This window comes from Lynx canadensis, chromosome E1 (genome assembly GCF_007474595.2).
Source record: "Lynx canadensis isolate LIC74 chromosome E1, mLynCan4.pri.v2, whole genome shotgun sequence".
NCBI classification, from domain to species: Eukaryota; Metazoa; Chordata; class Mammalia; order Carnivora; family Felidae; genus Lynx; species Lynx canadensis.
This window is the reverse complement of record NC_044316.2, coordinates 45,427,175-45,444,133: the sequence shown is the minus strand read 5'-3', so window position 1 is coordinate 45,444,133 and position 16,959 is coordinate 45,427,175. Positions and strand designations below refer to the sequence as shown.

At 45.1% G+C, this 16,959-nt stretch overlaps 1 protein-coding gene and 1 long non-coding RNA gene across 19 annotated transcripts in view; one reads left to right on the top strand and one right to left on the bottom strand.

Annotated features, from left to right (window-relative positions):
• The window catches only part of LOC115501042, a 27,244-nt gene extending 11,184 nt beyond the window's left edge, over window positions 1–16,060 (bottom strand). Inside the window, exons 1-5 of one of the 4 annotated variants that reach the window (XR_003964711.1) lie at window positions 15,364–16,060; window positions 11,783–12,016; window positions 7,952–8,087; window positions 5,226–5,285; window positions 3,846–4,912 (exon numbers count right to left, since the gene is read on the bottom strand). This is a non-coding gene — a long non-coding RNA (uncharacterized LOC115501042). Of the gene's footprint in view, window positions 1–3,845; window positions 5,286–7,951; window positions 8,088–11,782; window positions 12,017–15,363 lie in introns of those variants that run through there. The other 3 variants (XR_003964712.1, XR_003964710.1, XR_003964713.1) reach the window with 3 other exon arrangements.
• Window positions 1–16,959, top strand: part of STRADA (STE20 related adaptor alpha) — a 26,968-nt gene extending 10,009 nt beyond the window's left edge. For 7 of the 15 annotated variants that reach the window (XM_030295874.1, XM_030295871.1, XM_030295870.1 and 4 more), the window contains 9 exons: window positions 7,823–7,925; window positions 8,805–8,926; window positions 10,611–10,719; window positions 10,832–10,955; window positions 12,468–12,639; window positions 13,162–13,266; window positions 15,182–15,423; window positions 15,729–15,771; window positions 16,054–16,959. In XM_030295874.1, the coding sequence (XP_030151734.1) occupies window positions 7,874–7,925; window positions 8,805–8,926; window positions 10,611–10,719; window positions 10,832–10,955; window positions 12,468–12,639; window positions 13,162–13,266; window positions 15,182–15,423; window positions 15,729–15,771; window positions 16,054–16,206 (1,122 nt within the window). In that variant the 5' untranslated portion in view covers window positions 7,823–7,873 and the 3' untranslated portion in view covers window positions 16,207–16,959. The other 8 variants (XM_030295866.1, XM_030295865.1, XM_030295867.1 and 5 more) reach the window with 3 other exon arrangements.

Sequence of the window (16,959 nt, the reverse complement as noted above, 5' to 3'; positions counted from 1 at the left end):
TGATCAATCTAGCTGACTCATCTTTTCGTGGTAGAAATTATGAGACTTAGGAGAACTAAGGAAAAAAATCTGTCAGGACAAAAATATTAACTTCCTGTTGTAAAATCCACATGTTGATTTCGGAAGTAGCCTTGCAACTTTGAGGTTTAACAGGGCCAGGCATTGTCTTTGGCTGTTTTCCAATTGAGCCTTTTTGAGAACTGCTATGTTAATTTAAGGCAAAGAAAATTCTTTTCTATACAAATGATCATATTAGAGCCCCATTCTTTGTGTCTGAATACCAAAGACACTCTCTTCAGCTCCTATAGTTAAAGAAACAGGTTATCAGATTGAGTGTGTTGGTTGACTGATCCAAACAAAATACCCTGGGGTAGGCTCAGGTCATTGAAAATTCAAACTTTTTAGTTACTAAATGGTACCTGTTAATTTATTTTCCCTAATGCATTCAAAAACTTCCAGAGGAGTATTATTTGTGAACTCTGTCAAAATGTTATGTTTTAGACAAATGAGAGTTTAGAAACATGATGAGTTGTTTTTGTTTTAGTTCTGAAGAATAAAAATTAGCCACACAGTAAAGGAAAAGCTAATGGAACAAAACTACAGCATTCTGGTCCTGTTCTCATTTTCTTCTCATCATTAACAGGAATACCATGTTTATTTTAAAAAAAATTTTTTTTTTCAACGTTTTATTTTTATTTTTGGGACAGAGAGAGACAGAGCATGACGGGGGAGGGCAGAGAGAGAGGGAGACACAGAATCTGAAACAGGCCCCAGGCTCTGAGCCATCAGCCCAGAGCCCGACGCGGGGCTCGAACTCACGGACCGCGAGATCGTGACCTGGCTGAAGTCGGACGCTTAACCGACTGCGCCACCCAGGCGCCCCAAGGAATACCATGTTTAAAAGTAAACATTGGCCCTGGTGAAAATTGAGCTGGAAGTCCAGTTTACAATTAGTTAAAAATATTACAGGATATGTGAACTGAATGAAGGGATTTTGGTTTCAGTGTCTTGAGTGTGGGATCTCTGGCGGTCTTTTGACGATTGCCTCATCACTGACTGATCTGAGGAGAGTGAAGAGGTTGTTCTGTATATTGCTTACAGCTTGATGAAGTATATATTATCAAATTTTATACAACCTGGAATTTGCCTTCTACTCTGTGAGACTGGGCTTGATTTCCTTTAATCTATTCACTTGGTTTTTTACCTTTAACAGACTGTCTTAAGCAACTGCGCCTGCCATTTGTGTACCAGAAAACTGATGTCCAAGGCCAAAAAAAAAAAAAAAAATCTTATTTTGACAAATTGAGGCTAATTCACTGTGCAGCCAATCTCCTTCAATAATACAGTTGGATGCTCTGATTTCTAATTTAAGATATTTGGAGATGTGTGATCATTCCAGTACTTTCCAGTTAAAAATCTACTTTCATGATTTTTTTCACTTTTATAGAATGGAGAAAATAAAAAGGACAGATACAGAATTTGTCTGATTTAAGAGCAGAATGTTATCTCCGTTGCCCTTTGCTTTATTTTCACCAAGGGTAGCAGAGGCCCAGAAAGCCCTTGCTTTATTTGTGTTCAGAATAGAATATATGTGTCTGGTGAATCTAATTGGGTTATGGTCTCACATGTACATGTTGCTGCTAAAACCTTTTTTGCCTTTTTTTTTTTTTTTAAAGCCTGTTTTCTAGCCTCTGCACTCTCTGGGAAATAGCCGGCCATCTCTATAACTTTATAATGAATTTTTTGTTCACAGTATAAGACTCTGAAACCAGCCTATTGAAACTAACATTGTGCTGATGGAAAGTAAATGTAAGACTGGGATTATAGCAGTTGAGTTATACTCAGAAGAATACCCATAGAATAGTAGCCTTGCCATGTTTTCAAGAGCCATAGATTCATGTTGAAAATCCCATCTATGTGTAGTGTTTTTACTCTGTGTGTGTGTGTGTGTGTGTGTGTGTGTGTGTACGTACATGTATGTGTTTATATATAGCACTGCGGACACTTTTTACTATAATGACTCTTAGGTGGTTTCTATTAATAAATGTAGTTCTAAGTGTAATAATTGCTGTTCTGAATGTGGATGTGTCTTCTGCTAAAAAACAAAATGCCAACAATCAATTTCTCTACTCCAGAGCAGCCTCCGGGTGACACTCGGAGAAAAGTAAGTGACTTTCTAGGCTTGAGCTCTATGGCTGTTGCATGGGAATGACTTCTTGTGGAAATCTGTGTTTTTTGTTGGCTTATCATTTTGTGTTTTTGCTTATTTCATTGAGTTTTATTTGTAGTATAATTCTTTTACTTGTGGAAAGTCAGGTTTCACCCTGGAAAGATTTTGACCTGTACTTTAGAAGCTGAAAAAGTCTCAGGCACTTTTTGCTCTCTCTTGGGGATTAAGGTCTTCTCCCCTTCCCAACCTTACCAATTGCCCAGCGCCCCCTCCAAAAAAAAGAAGAAAGAAAGAAAGAAAGAGAGAAAGAGAGAAAGAAAGGAAAATAAAAGAAAAAGAAAAGAAAAGAAAAGAAAAAAGAAAATTTCAACAATCTAAGATATGGTTACTTTTAGTGGCTAGTGATACTAAATTTTTCCTCTGTGGTCTATTGCTGATAGATTTCAGTTCACAGAGATACTACAGAGCTTTCCCTAGATTATAGGCAGGATATCAAATCTCCTACCTTAAAATCAAAACCCCACATTAAAAAGTACAAAACAGAAAGTGTACTTTTTTTTTTAATTGGCAAAGGTTGGAAGACTTGTTCTGTTTCCTACTCTTGTAGTTTATTTTACCAAAGTAAATAACATCACATGTGCACAGATGTGCACAGTGTACCAAGCTATTTTTGATAATGTGAATCAGTGTCTTCTAAAGAGAGAGGATAGGAATGCTTTTCTAAATAAACTTCTTCTTTTCAGATGACAGACATCTGCACCTTTGGCAGGCAGCCCCAACAGCAGAAGGGTGGTGACGTTGACTAGGAATTTCTCTTTGAGTGAAGCTTTGACTACGCTCTAGTAAGGAGCACCTCTCTATCAGATCCAAATATTTTCCAGTCAGGAGACTAAAAACATTCCCTATATGATCAGTTAAATATTTTTCCAGATGAGAATGCCCATTTTATATAATTTTTATATTTTCACAGCTGCCGGTGTTATGCCAAGACTTATCCTGTGTGAAACCTGTGGGGGGTTGGATGTAGCATTTCACAAATATAGTCTTTGTGTGCTCTCTTGTATTTTGTTTTAAACTCTTTAAACAATGTTATTTTATGGTGCTTTCTGGATATCAGTAGCTTATGTATTTTTCAAATGCTTCAAAATAAACAACAATGCTTTTCATGGTGGGAAAAAACTAAGAAGCAGCTTTGCTAGAATTAGTTTCTCTAGACAATTTGAGATTATATATCATACTAATAAAGCTATGCTGTGCTGTGTTTTTTAAAGAGACTGGACTAAACATTTCATCCTTTTCATCTGAATTTTGTCCTTTTCTAACTCTGAAACAGTCTACTGAGCTAACCCGCCTCTCTTGTGGCGATATCCCACCAGACCTCTTCCTTTCAAAACACTGTTTTTGTTTTCCTAAATAAAGATCAGTTTCTGAGTTCAGACTTGTAGAACATCCACAATGTAGAAATTGCCCATTTTAGGAGTGTTCCCAGTGAGACAAGGACAATAACCAAGAGACAAATTCATTTCTTGCAATTCCAGATTGCCAAGAATTCATATTCCCAATTAACTAAGGAATTGTATTTCCTAAAACTAACACTTTTGAGTATTATTCTGTAGTCAACAGAGATAGTAGAAATATTTGGTCAAGTTACCACCTAATCATATCAGTAGTTTAATGCATAATTTCCTACCTTGGCTCAGCAAGTGTATGTCTTTAGTGTATTGCCTAGTAGACAGCATGTCTTATATGCACTTCTAGCAAGGAAGAGGGTCATAGGTAATGAAAAAGTATCTATCAGTAGTTTTTCCCATGGGAGTTTTTTAAAATGCATTTAATAAGCACTTTAATCTCACAACTCCAGCTGTCCTTCATAGCCTCTTTTTCAAATTAGAGAAGTATTTTGGAGTTTGCCTGGAGATCAGGGGGAAGACCTTCAAATATATAGTGGTTCTAGATTCTACCTGCTAAAAAATGCAGTACTTTCTCACATGCAGGTACCAGATTCTGATCTATAAAGTGCCCCTAGCAGCAGGGGATCCAGTGAGTGCGTTGCATGAGGGCTGGTTTTTCCTGTATAGGTCATTATGTTGAACTCTGTCTCCAGTGGAACTGGCTGGTACATGTAGCCTACTGTCCTCTTTAACTCATGGCAATGACAAGGTCATGGCCAGGAAACCTCAGCTCAAACTTGTTTAAATCATCTTTTTATGTGCCAGCATCACTGTAGGCATTGGGAATACCAAATTGACAAGACAGTCAGGATCTATACCCTCATGGAGCTTGCATTCTAATTGAGGAGGCAGGCAACACATGAACACAATAATAACTACTGTGAGGAAAGTAAAACAAGATGACATAATAAAGTGACCAAGAGCCTACTTTACTTTCTGCTCAGAGTCCTCAATGCATAGATGACATTTAAGTTGAAATCTCAATGGTAGGGAAGAAGCAGCTATGAGAAAATAGCAGGGGCAGGAAGGAGTAGGGCCGGAATGTTCCAAACCAAGGGACTGCTGGTGTGAGCTTCCTAAGATTGAAGTGCACCTGTTCGTATGGGTCAAGTGTAGCAAGTCACAGGGATGTGGTAAGGGATGAAGTCATTAGAAGTAGGCAGGGGCCGAATCATGTGGATACTCACAGATCAGAGTAGGGACTTTGGGTCTGAAAGCCACACCCTGGGTTTTGTGTTAACTGATGACGCCGATTTTATGAGGGGTAGATTGATAGTTGAGAAAACAGGATCTGTAGAACAAGATTACGCACAGGTGGTGAGAGGTATGAAGTTAAGGTGGGACTCAAGACTAACTTAGCTTGCAGCTTATAAATTCTAAACAAATGGTAGGTTGCCATTTCAGAGCTCCTGGTTTGGGCTTTTTGCTCAAATTACTACTCTGTTTTGTCCCATAGTTGTGTGTGTGTGTCTCAGCTGGCAGAGGCACTTGGGATTATTCTGAACACCACAGTGTCAAGAAGCCACAATGGCTATAAATGTTCCTAGAACGTATTTTCAGAGCATTTGAAAACAGATAACTGTAAAAGTGAAAATCAAACCAACCTTAACTATTGATCAAGCTCTACCCCGCATACTCTGGTTTCTCCATTTTCTCTGTTCCATCTTATTTGTTGAACAGGAGAGTGACCAAACAGTAGGCAGCAAAAGAGGGAGGAAAAGAATAGAATTCACATTTACTGAATACCTATGAAACACCAGGTAGCACTAAGATCTTTACATATTTTATCTCATTTGTCATAGCAACCCTATAAACTGGGAATTATTCCATTAATGAGACAACAGAGATCCCAAGAATTTCGCGTGATTTACCCACGGTCACAGAGCAAGTGATAGACCTGAGTTCAAGTTCTGCCTCTGTCTGGCCCCAGAGCCTATAGTCTTTGCATAATACCATATGTTTTACTTAAAATAGCCTTTCCCAAATTACCTTTCCCAAAATTTAACAGATATGAGATACAAAAGGTTCTCTGGACAAGTAGATTTGGGAAATGCTAGGTTAAACAAATTAAACAAGTTTCCTTACTACAAAACTTCTTGAAGCCATTTTATGCCAGCACACCTTGTGATTCTCCATGAGAGAGAATGCTTCATTTTCTCATTTAATTGGATGTGTAAACCATTTATATGTTAACAGCCAAGGTCAGTGTTCCAGGCGGCCTGCTTTGGGGAAATCCTACATTAAGACATTCCAGTAGAGAAATGGACAAGAGACACAAAGAGCCAATTTCACCTGAGAGAAAACCCACATGGCTAATAAATACATGAAAAGATGCTCAATTTCATTAGCAATCACGGAAATATAAATCACACTCACAATGAGATTGGCAAAAAATTAAGTCTGATTATACTAAGTGATGGGGGAAAATGGATCAATGAGAACATACAGTACTGGAGGGAGTGTAGATTGGTTTAACCATTTTGGTAAACAATTTTGCATTATTTTGTAAAGTCGATTGTTCATATACTCTGTAACCTAGCAATTCAGTTTCTGGGTATAAGCTTTAGAATATCTCTTGCATATACACATCAAGAGACACATTCAAATGGGTTTCTAATAGCACAGTTCATACGAGGAGAACCAGAAACAACCCCAAAAGCCTATCAACACTGGAATGGATAAACAGGTATATTCACAAGATGACTCTTACACAACATGGGTGTACATACAGCATGGCTAAATACAACAATATGGGATGAATCTTGGAAATATAAAAAATTGATTGAATTAGAAATTTGCTGACAGGGCTCACTTTTGGTTGACTAGATTCCTCTTACTGTCATACTTAAGTGGTGCAAGAGGAAGAACCCCACTTGGTTTCTTTCCCCTTGGGAGTTCCATCAACTCTTGAAACCGGATGCCCTTGAAACGTCAGGGATCCCCAGCAAGGAGGTACCACCATGTCAGAACATTCTTGACTCCCTGTCTTCTGGCTAGTGCTGAGTGAGGGGCCTTTCTTGTGTTCACAAAGATCTTTTCCTAACTAGAGGTCAGGTTTAGGAATACAGCATATGAAATTTGAGCTGGCCTAAGGTACTCCACCTCAGTAGGAAAGAGGATCCAAAAGAAAGAAAAATATGGCCCCTAAATCATACAAAGAAATTTAGGTCTGAGCCTTTTGAGCTGAAGGGAGAGTTGGTCTGCCATCAATTTTGCTGGGCACTTTTCCTTTAGGACCTCAAAGCCCAGAGGTGTGATGCCCACATCCTAACTGGTTGAGGTCCAGCTTCATTTACGGCAGGAACCAGGCAGCAGGTCACTTCCTCTGCCTGGGATGATGGCTGAGACGTGACAGCCCTGTGCCTTGCCTGCAGCCCTATGTGTTCTGTTCTCTTGCTTCACTTGAAAATGTCAGAGAATTGGGCGTCTAGGTGGCTCAGTCAAGTTGGGCGGCCAACTACAGTTCAGGTCATGATCTCACGGTCTGTGAGTTCGAGCCCCGCGTTGGCTCTGTGCTGACAGCTCAGAGCCTGGAGCCTGCTTCCGATTCTATGTCTCTCTCTCTCTCTCTCTCTGCCCCTTCCCTGCTTGCTCTCTGTCTCTCTCAAAAATAATAAACATTAAAAAAAATTTTTTTTTTTTTTTAAAGAAAGAAAGAAAATGTCAGAGAATGATTGGTCTGGGCTCTTGGTTTGCTAAGAGGGTACTTCTTATGGCCAAATTTCCCCTATAGCAAAATTCAGCATGTGACCTTTGGAGTCTTGTAGTCAGGGCCCTAAAATAGGACCCCAATACAGCAGGAAATTCAAGAGAACCCTTCACTTCTCCATCCCCCTTCTCTTTTCTAAACATGCCTTTCTCTAGACATCCTTTCCCCAAGTAAGAATTTCATAATTTTTAGCAAATGAGCCAATTGTTGGAAAGGACAAACAAATCAACAGTTGACTAGGAACCAGCCCTGTCCCCTACCCCCATTTGTAGATGGTGCTCACACTTACTGGCTCTGGTGTTAGTGCTAATGACTACACTGAACATCTGGTGTTCTACATTTCTCATCGAATAGTGTTGGACCTATTTCTTTGACCCCGAGTCAGAATTTGTATGTTTAGATGCCAGTCTCCTTGTGGGTCTGAATCACCCCCTCCCCACTCCCATCTCACACCCAATTTTCTCTTATTAACCTGTTTTTCTTTTTCTTTAGACCAATGAGGCGAGCTCAGAGTCGATAGCATCCCTGTCTAAACAGGAGATCATGAGTAGCTTCCTGCCGGAAGGAGGGCGCTATGAGCTACTCTCTGTCATAGGTAAGGTCCTAGCACTGCTATTTTACCTTCAGGCTCCTGGGCACTCCTGTGGCCTCCTCTGCATCCCCAGATCAGCGTGTGCCAGAGGCTGTCAGCTAGTTAGCAGGACTCAGGGTGACAAAACTGGCTTTTGTGACTCTCCTTTGCTTCTGTCTTCCAAATCTGGGAAAAGAGATCATGTTACCAGGAGAGAAGCTCTTTTTTTTTTTTTAAATTTTTTTTTTTCACATTTATTCATCTTTGAGAGACAGAGAGAGAGCGTGAGTGGGGGAGGAGCAGAGAGAGAGGGAGACATAGAGTCTGAAGCAGGCTCCAGGCTCGGAGCTGTCAGCATAGAGCCCGATGCGGGACCCGAACTCACTGGCTGTGACATCATGACCTGAGCCAAAGTCAGACACTTAACTGACTGAGCCACCCAGGCATCCCTAGGAGAGAAGCTCTTTTGCAATTTTTTCTTTTTGGCTTCTGATGTCCTGGACCATAGGCACTTCAAGTGGTTGGCTGAGAAGGAACTGATAGGAGAAAAATCAAGAAATGTCAGCCACAAGGGGAATTGTTAGTGAAAGTTTTGAGTTTTCTTTTTATTATTATTTTTTTTAGTGTTTATTTCTGAGACAGTGAGAGACAGAGCATGAGTGGGGGAGGGACAGAGAGAGAGGGAGACACAGAATCTGAAGCAGGCTCCAGGCTCTGAGCCGTCAGCACAAAGCCTGACGCGGGGCTCGAACTCACAAACTGTGAGATCATGACTTGAGCTGAGGCCGTTCGCTCAACCGACTGAGCCACCCAGGCGCCCCGAGTTCTCATTTTAAATCAAGTCTCTTTAAGGCTACCTTTGTTGCCATTGAACTTGTTCATGACATTCTCCTTTTCTTTTAGGCAAAGGATTTGAGGACCTGATGACAGTGAATCTAGCAAGGTACAGACCGACAGGAGAGTACGTGACGGTACGAAGGATTAACCTGGAAGCTTGTTCCAATGAGATGGTGACGTTCTTACAGGTAATAAAATGTGTTGGGACACTTCAAGGATGGGCTCTTAGTTCCAATCGCAATTACAAGGCAACTCTTACATCTGTCTTCTGAAAATAGCTGGCAGAAAATGAAGGCGGACCAAACCAGGAAGTTAACAGAAGCTCTTAACGAAGAATCGTGGGCATTTGGCACTAAGGATTCTGTAATTCTGCTCAGGCCAATTTATACTCCCTTCTTCCTCTCCAAAGATGCGTTTGTGGCTCATTTATTCATTTATTTACTATTCAGAGAGGCCGAGTAACTTGCCCACAGTCACACATACTAGTGAGTGGTAGAGACAGGATTCAAACCCAGGCAGTCTTGTTCCAGATTCGGGGCAGCCTGCTTTGCCGTGACAGCCACCTTCTGGCTCTCATTGTCTTGTTTCCTGAGGTTCCTTTCTGTTGGAGAAGAAGGTAGCTGCCCTCTAGTTACAGGGGACACCACAGATCTGAGAGCAGCTGGCAGGGGCCTGGGTTCCTCCCTGACTCAGGCTTGCACCGGGAGCTCTTTAGATTCAGGGCCTGGGTCAGTGTGTTTTCAGCAGTTTGACTGCAACCTATCCCTCTTCTTCATCACAGTGTTTCCCTGAATTCATGCTCTTCTGATGGTGCTCTAACACCCATTCGTGTTCAGAGTAGTTTTGTGGGTCTGAGGATGGGACCGAAAGTCAGTCCCAGCTTAGTTATTTGGGAAGAAAGATATCTGAGTTCATTCTAGAGCATGTTGGACTTTAGGATTCTTTTTTAAATTCTTTGGAGCAGTAGATAGGCAGAAAGTATTGCCTGTTTGGCCTTTAGCTCATGTCCCAGAGGCCAGGACCCCTGAGTTTCTGTAGTTCTTTTGTCCAAATTCATTCTAAAATCCCATAGGTCTGACACTTTCTGTAGCTGCTCTCTCGCTCCTAGGTTGCTGGAGAAGTACCTTCGGCTGTCTAGTAGTTCGTGTTTGCTCTCTGATAACTTTGTTTCCTTGTCCTATCGATTACAACATTTTCCTTTTAAGAGGAAAATGTTTTTTGTTTTCCTTTTTTATTTATTTTTTTTGATGTTTATTTTTTGAGAGAGAGAGAGAGAGAGAGGGTGAGTGTGAGTGGGGGGAGGGGCAGAGAGAGAGGGAGACACAGAATTGGTTCCAGGCTCTGAGCTGTCAGCACAGAGCCCGATATGGGGCTCGAACCCACGAACTGTGATATCATGACCTGAGCCGAAGTCGGATGCTTAACCAACTGAGCCACGCAGGTGCCCCAGTGTTTTTTGTTTTCTTATCTTAAAGAGGAGTTCTGTGCCTTGGCCCTTGAAGTTGAACTAAGCTTATTACTTTATAAGTCTTCAGTCAACTGTTGGTTCTCATCATTTCTGACGTGGCAAGCTGTGACCCTCTACCGTGTTGTTAGCAGTTTCGCTGTTGGTGGGGAATTTTTCTTGAGGCTCCAAGATTGGCTAGTGGAGCCAAACGCAGGCAGAAGCTGGCAGAGCAGTGCTGGCTTCCCTGTGGAGACAGCAGAGCCTGGCTTCTCTCATGTGGGTGGCCACCTGCTTGGGCTGCTCCCAGGACTCTGAGAAGAGCTCCAGGAAAGACTGGGTCCCCATGTTATTCATGCCACCACCTTCATGTTGAGCGTCTTCTTCAGCACCCCTTGATTCTGACTTCTGCTTACCATTGTTTTCAGGGGGAGCTTCATGTCTCTAAACTCTTCAGCCATCCCAATATCCTGCCATATCGAGCCACCTTTATTGCAGACAATGAGCTGTGGGTTGTCACATCATTCATGGCGTATGGTGAGTGGAACAAGGGTCCTGGCAGAGAGGTGCTTTGAGAACGCTGTTGTCAGCAGGTTCATGTCTGTTTCCCTTCTTTGTTACCCTTCCCCGTGTCCCCACAATTCTTCAGGTTCTGCAAAGGATCTCATCTGCACACACTTCATGGACGGCATGAATGAACTGGCGATTGCTTACATCCTGCAGGGGGTGCTCAAGGCCCTGGACTACATCCACCACATGGGATACGTACACAGGTGCATTCTTAGGCATAATCGCCCTTGACAAGAGCAGGGATCTGTGCCCAGGAGCCCTCAAGTAAACAGGGGAAGGGAGGAGAAGGTTGACTGAAGTTAGTGAAGTCAGAGTTTAAATCAAAGCTTGGGATTTTGTCCTTGCCTCTGACTTGGTAGAGCATTTAGCCTATCGGTGCCAACTTTCTCTTTACTGAGCAGCTCGGTCCTGGGTGCTGTGTGAGAAGAACATCTGGCATGGGCCTCTGTGCCCCACCCCCCTCCTTCCTTGGAGCACCTAAACTTGCATGTGTGCCCCACAGTCAGCCCTGTGCTGAGAGGCTGGGGCGAGGGGCTGCTTAATAGATGGTATTAGGAGAAGACACTCACAGTAGGGAAGCTGGACCCTTATCTAATTCCACGTACAAAGGAGCACTTTTCAGATGGATTAAGGCCTAAATGTCTGATATAAAACTTCAGACTTGGATAGAAGGAAATATTTTTGTGACCTGAGGCACAGAAGAATGTCTAGATATTTTAGAAGCACAAAACAACATATGATGGATTTGATTATATCAAGATTAAAGATATCTCCGAAAAAGAACACCATGGACAAAATTAAGAAATGGGTGACAGCGTGCAAGATGTTAGCTGTGTCTAGAACACACAGGAGATTAGTAACAAGGAAATTATGTGAATCAATAAGAAAAGGATAAGCAAAGCAACAAAAATGAGCAAAGGGTTTGAAGTTTATAGAAGAGGAAACCCAAAGGACTCTCAGTATGACCAGACACTCAAATCTAATAAGAATCAGAAAAGCAAATTAAACAGGAGGATGTCACCTTACACACCTGAGACCAGTGTCATTTGGAGGCTGGCTGAAGCCCAGTGTGGTGAGGTGGGGTCTCCTGACCGCACAGTGGAAGATGGCCCAATGCAAGCAGTCAGGGTCACTCGGCACTGGGGCCGTCAATGCTGCTCTGGGGGTACGCCCCAAAGAAACCCTCACACAGGCCTCTCAGGGGACATATGTAGATGCCATCATTCATATCCATGGTGGTTAGAGGCAGCATCAATGTTCCTTCCTGGAAGAAGGGGTCAGTAGAAGTGTTCGATCCCACCCCAGAGTGCAGGTGGCAGTTAGAAGCAAAGGTTGGTTGTATACAGGTGGCCACACGGATGGATCTTACAAACAGCACTGAGGAGTGAAGGAAGGATGAGATGCATAACACGGTACCTTTAGGTAAATTGAAAATATATGGGTATCACACCATGATCCGCTTTGTAAGAATACCCACAGATTCAAAGCAGTGGTCTGTGAGCCTAAAAGAACTTTAGCAAAATATAAAGATTTAAAATCTGGTGGTATGTAAATTGGGTCATGCTATTTTCTCTTTTTTTTATGCATGTATTATATTAAAATGTGTTTATGTGTATAATATTTACCTAGTATGTGAAGATCAGAGGTCTGTGACGTGAAGGGCTCCTGTGGCCCCGTGACACCCTCTCTCTGCTCCCCACCCCACCCCACCCCAGGAGCGGCCAAGCCAGCCACATTCTGATTTCCTCGGAGGGAAAGGTCTACCTGTCTGGTTTACGCAGCAACCTCAGCATGATCAGCCATGGGCAGCGGCAGCGTGTGGTCCATGACTTTCCCAAGTACAGTGTCAAGGTTCTGCCTTGGCTCAGCCCAGAGGTCCTCCAGCAGGTCTGTGGACTGAGTCCTGAGAAGCCCCTATCCCTCACCAATTCACAGTTTCCCTAGGGAGCCCTCAGGAATTTCCCCAGATGGGAGTGCTCTGCTTCTGAGTGGAGTAAGGGGTTCCAGAGGGAGGGGTTCCCTGCTGGTAGGTGGACCCGGGAGGCCTCTCAGCCCATTGCACATGGTGGTGTTTCCCCTCTGTGGGGTCCCAAACTAGACCTAATGCTATTTCAGTTCCCTTCAAAGACCTTCCTTATAGGAAGAGTGAGCATTCCTAAAATACTCAGTGCTCTCCACATCCTTCCACTAAGCAGGAGTATGGGGACCCACGCTTCTCCCTGCTTGTTACACAGCATCATCCATTCCTTTACAATATCAGCTACTCTTCAGTAGTACAGGCAAGGAAAGTGGGCTGCATTTGAGACAGATACTGTCTTCCTCCCCTCGGATGTTGCCCCATGCTGGTCTCTGCTGAGAACAACCGTGGCTACAAATGGAGTGATCTATGGCTTTTTTCTCCTGACTTAGAATCTGCAGGGTTACGATGCCAAGTCTGACATCTACAGTGTGGGAATCACAGCCTGTGAGCTGGCCAATGGCCATGTCCCCTTTAAGGATATGCCTGCCACCCAGGTGAGCCCTCAGCCTGTTTTCCTTCTTACCTACCCACCACTGCCTTCCCCTGCTGTGGGAGGGGACCCTGGAGAAGGAGAGCCCAGGAGCAGGCCCGCCACTGACTGTTGCAGGGCCTGGAGCAGGTGTGCAAATGGAGGCCCACATACCATGTTGTCTATTTAGATGAATTTCATAAATTTACAAAATATGTTCTGTCCTGCCTTGATAAATATACCTGGAAGGCCAGTTTCTAATTTAGAGTTCTCAGGCTTCTCGGGTTCTGTGCTACCATATTCTGGCCAATACCTTTGGAACCTCCAGCCTACAAGTTCAACATCTGTTCATGCCCCTTACAATGACTGTCCTTTGGCCACTCCTTGGCACACACAGCCAGTGGCATAGTCTACCTTTGGGAGACAGACCAGGGAAGAGGCTTATCAGGCTTTATCAAGTCTAGGAAGCAGACTCGGGTCATTTCGGCAAGAATTACCTGAATCCTAAGTATCTGGAGCATGATCTAGAACTGGGAGGGGGTGGAGGGGTGGAGGCTCTGAGTGAGCCTCTCCCTTGAACCCACAGACTGCCCTGTGGGAATAGGGGCAGCTAGAGAGTGGCCAGAGGGGAGCTCTGTAGAGCAGGGGACCCAGGGAGGCTTCTGGGAGGAGGTGACATTTGAGTCTTGAAGGCAAATAGTAATTGTTTGCTGTGTGAGGAATGGGAACCAGAAGGAAACTTAGGCAGAGAGAACAGCATGTGCAAAGACCCAGAGTCAAACAGGGATAGGATCTGGGGAATAGCAATGGTTACAAATAGCTGAAGTACAGGTGCTTCTGGGGGGGCTGCTGGGTGATGTTGCTGGAGCAAGAAGCCAGGGCAGAGCATGAAGGACTTTGTGTGCCACACCAGGGCATTTGGTTCCGGTCCCAAACCACATGGAGAATTGCTGAAGGCTTTTAAGCCCAGGAGTGATAGCATCAGATACATAGTTCAGAAAGATCACAATAGCAGGTAGATTAGATCTAGCAGACTCATTAGGAGGGCATGGAAACCTCAGTAAGAAGTCTAGAAAATCTAAGTAAGAGAGTCACAGAAAGTGCTCAGGAAAGGTAGGCGGCTATTTAAGGTGAATGAGAGGTACAGGAGCTGCACTATCCAATAGCATCTTCTGAGGCAGTGGCAGCGTTCTCTTATCTATGCTGCCCAGTACAGTGGCCACTAGCCACCTGTGGCTGTTGAGCATTTACAGTGTGGCCAGTGAGGTTGAGAAACTGAATTTTAAACCAAATTTCATGTAAGTATAAATAGCTACATGTGGCTGGTGGCTGCCACATTAGACAGCACAGCTCTAGAGAGACTTCTGGGTTCTGGCCTGGAAGTTCAGGAGGACAACCCCAAGGGCAGCAATCCCCAAGCTGGGGCTGTTTTGCATGTGTGGCATCAGAGGACTTTGTGGCACAGCTGCCCAAGCTTAGTCGGCCCTTGGGCACCCTGCTCCGGTGCAGCGACAACCCAGGGTGTGCCTGACAGGCGCTGTGTAACACACCCCTCCCGAACCACCTGGGCACAAGAGACTGGGGCTGGGCTCCAAAGACAATGACCTGACAGCCGCCTTCACCCTAGGGTGAGTGCTCTACAGTTAAAAGGATGTGAAGAAGTCTTATAAACGGGAGAGAAGACGGGGACCTTCCTTGCAGCCATGGCGGAAGGGTGCATTCTTGCAGGCCCTCTCCTCCTCTTCCCTTTGGCTGAGCTGGGGTATGGCTGCGGAGCCAGTGGCCAGCATACCTTTGAGAAAACTAGACTTACTCCACTTTTCTTTTCTCTGCTCCCCTAAACCACACTTGTATACTGGGAAAAGTGTATTTGTGAAGAAACTCCATAGATCTTCCAGGGCCCCCCCCTCCAGCCCGCGTCCTGGCTCTGTCCTCCCCAGATGCTGCTGGAGAAGCTGAATGGCACCGTGCCCTGCCTGCTGGACACCAGCACCATCCCTGCCGAGGAGCTGACCATGAGCACCTCACGCTCAGCAGCCAACTCTGGCCTGAGTGACAGCCTGGCCACCAGCACCCCCAGGACCTCCAATGGCGACTCGCCCTCCCACCCCTATCACCGCACCTTTTCCCCCCACTTCCATCACTTTGTGGAGCAGTGCCTTCAGCGTAGCCCAGACGTAAGGTATTTCCTGTGGGCTGGGAGCCGGGCTTTGTGGGGGGCAGAGAGGGCCTGGGGGGTCGAAGGCAGGGTTTGAGAGGATTCATCTGTTCTGTGGAGGGCTGGGTTCCTGGAGGAGTCCCGAGCTCCTGCGGCCAGAGGGATCAACACAACGGTTTGCTAAGAAGCGACCTGGGTAGCTCGGGCTGTTGTTTCTTCTAGAGCTGAGGGAAGAAGCAGAGGGAGCCTGGGGATAAGGTGTGAGCAGCAGGATTTGGGAATCCTGGGGCACAGGGGTAATGCTGGGCTCTCTTCCCCTTTCTCCACAGACCAAGTGCCAGTACCCTCCTGAACCACTCTTTCTTCAAGCAGGTATGGTAGCACTCTCCTGAGGCTCCCTGGGATTTTCTTCTTGCCTGTGCTTCTAACGACCCTCAACCCCCTTAGCTTCGGGGTCCTTAGGTGTTCTCTCCTCCTCCCTTTGAATCAAAGAGAAATGCCCAGTTTTCTGAAGCCCCTTAAGGGCGCTGGTGCCTTCCTCTCAGAGAGAGTCTTGCTCAACAGTCCAACGTCATGGGGCCATAGTTCTTAGCCTGATGGTGTCCTGGGACCCAGAGCAACAGGATCCACCCCTAACTGCCTCTCCTCCCTCAGATCAAGCGGCGCGCCTCAGAGGCCTTGCCTGAGTTACTTCGGCCTGTCACCCCCATCACCAGTTTTGAGGGCAGTCAGCCTCAGGATCACAGCGGGATCTTTGGCCTGGTAACAAACCTGGAAGAGCTGGAGGTGGACGACTGGGAGTTCTGAGCCTCCGAAGAAGGTGCACGTTCTCAGTCCTGGAACATGTGAGCCTCAGAGGCCCTTTCTGAGGGCCGGCCACACTCCCACCCTCCCGGGTGCAGGTTGGGTAGAAAAGACATTCTGCCAGAGAGTTGGCCAGCTTACTCACTGGGAAAGAAATTCTTGGAGAGAAACCTTTTTACTGCTCCAGGACTTCTGAGACACCAGGGAATCCCAGCAACCGGTGATCAGAGGCCAGAAATCTGACATTCCATCCTGGAGTTCAGGCAACCTCTTCAGAAGAAAGAGATGCTGTTCTGGCCCTGGAAGGCTAAAGGCCAAGCCCAGGGTTTGACTCCTTGACCTGGGGACTGTGTGACTTCCTCTTCTCACTGTAGCTGTCCTACCAGCCTATTGCATTCTCTCCCTCTGCTCTCAGATCTAGAGGTCCGTGGAGGGGTAAGCAATAAGCCACCTGCCCCCCCTCTCCAGCCCCCAGACCTCTCCCTGGTAATTGAAGGGAAGGGCATTTTTTTTCTTGTTAAGCACCAGGTCAAGGCTGGGGCAGTCCATCCTCACCCCTTTCATCACTTGTGCCCCAACACCTAAAGCCTTCCCATAGTTCATCTGTGCAGCTCATCCCTTTCACACCATCTTACTGCCTCCTGCCAGCCTCCTTGAGGCTTTCTCCAAGGCCACAGTGTCTTGCCTAGCCTGAGGACTTAAGTCATGCCACGTAGTTTTCATTGCCAGAACAAATTAAACATTTCAGAGAACCCA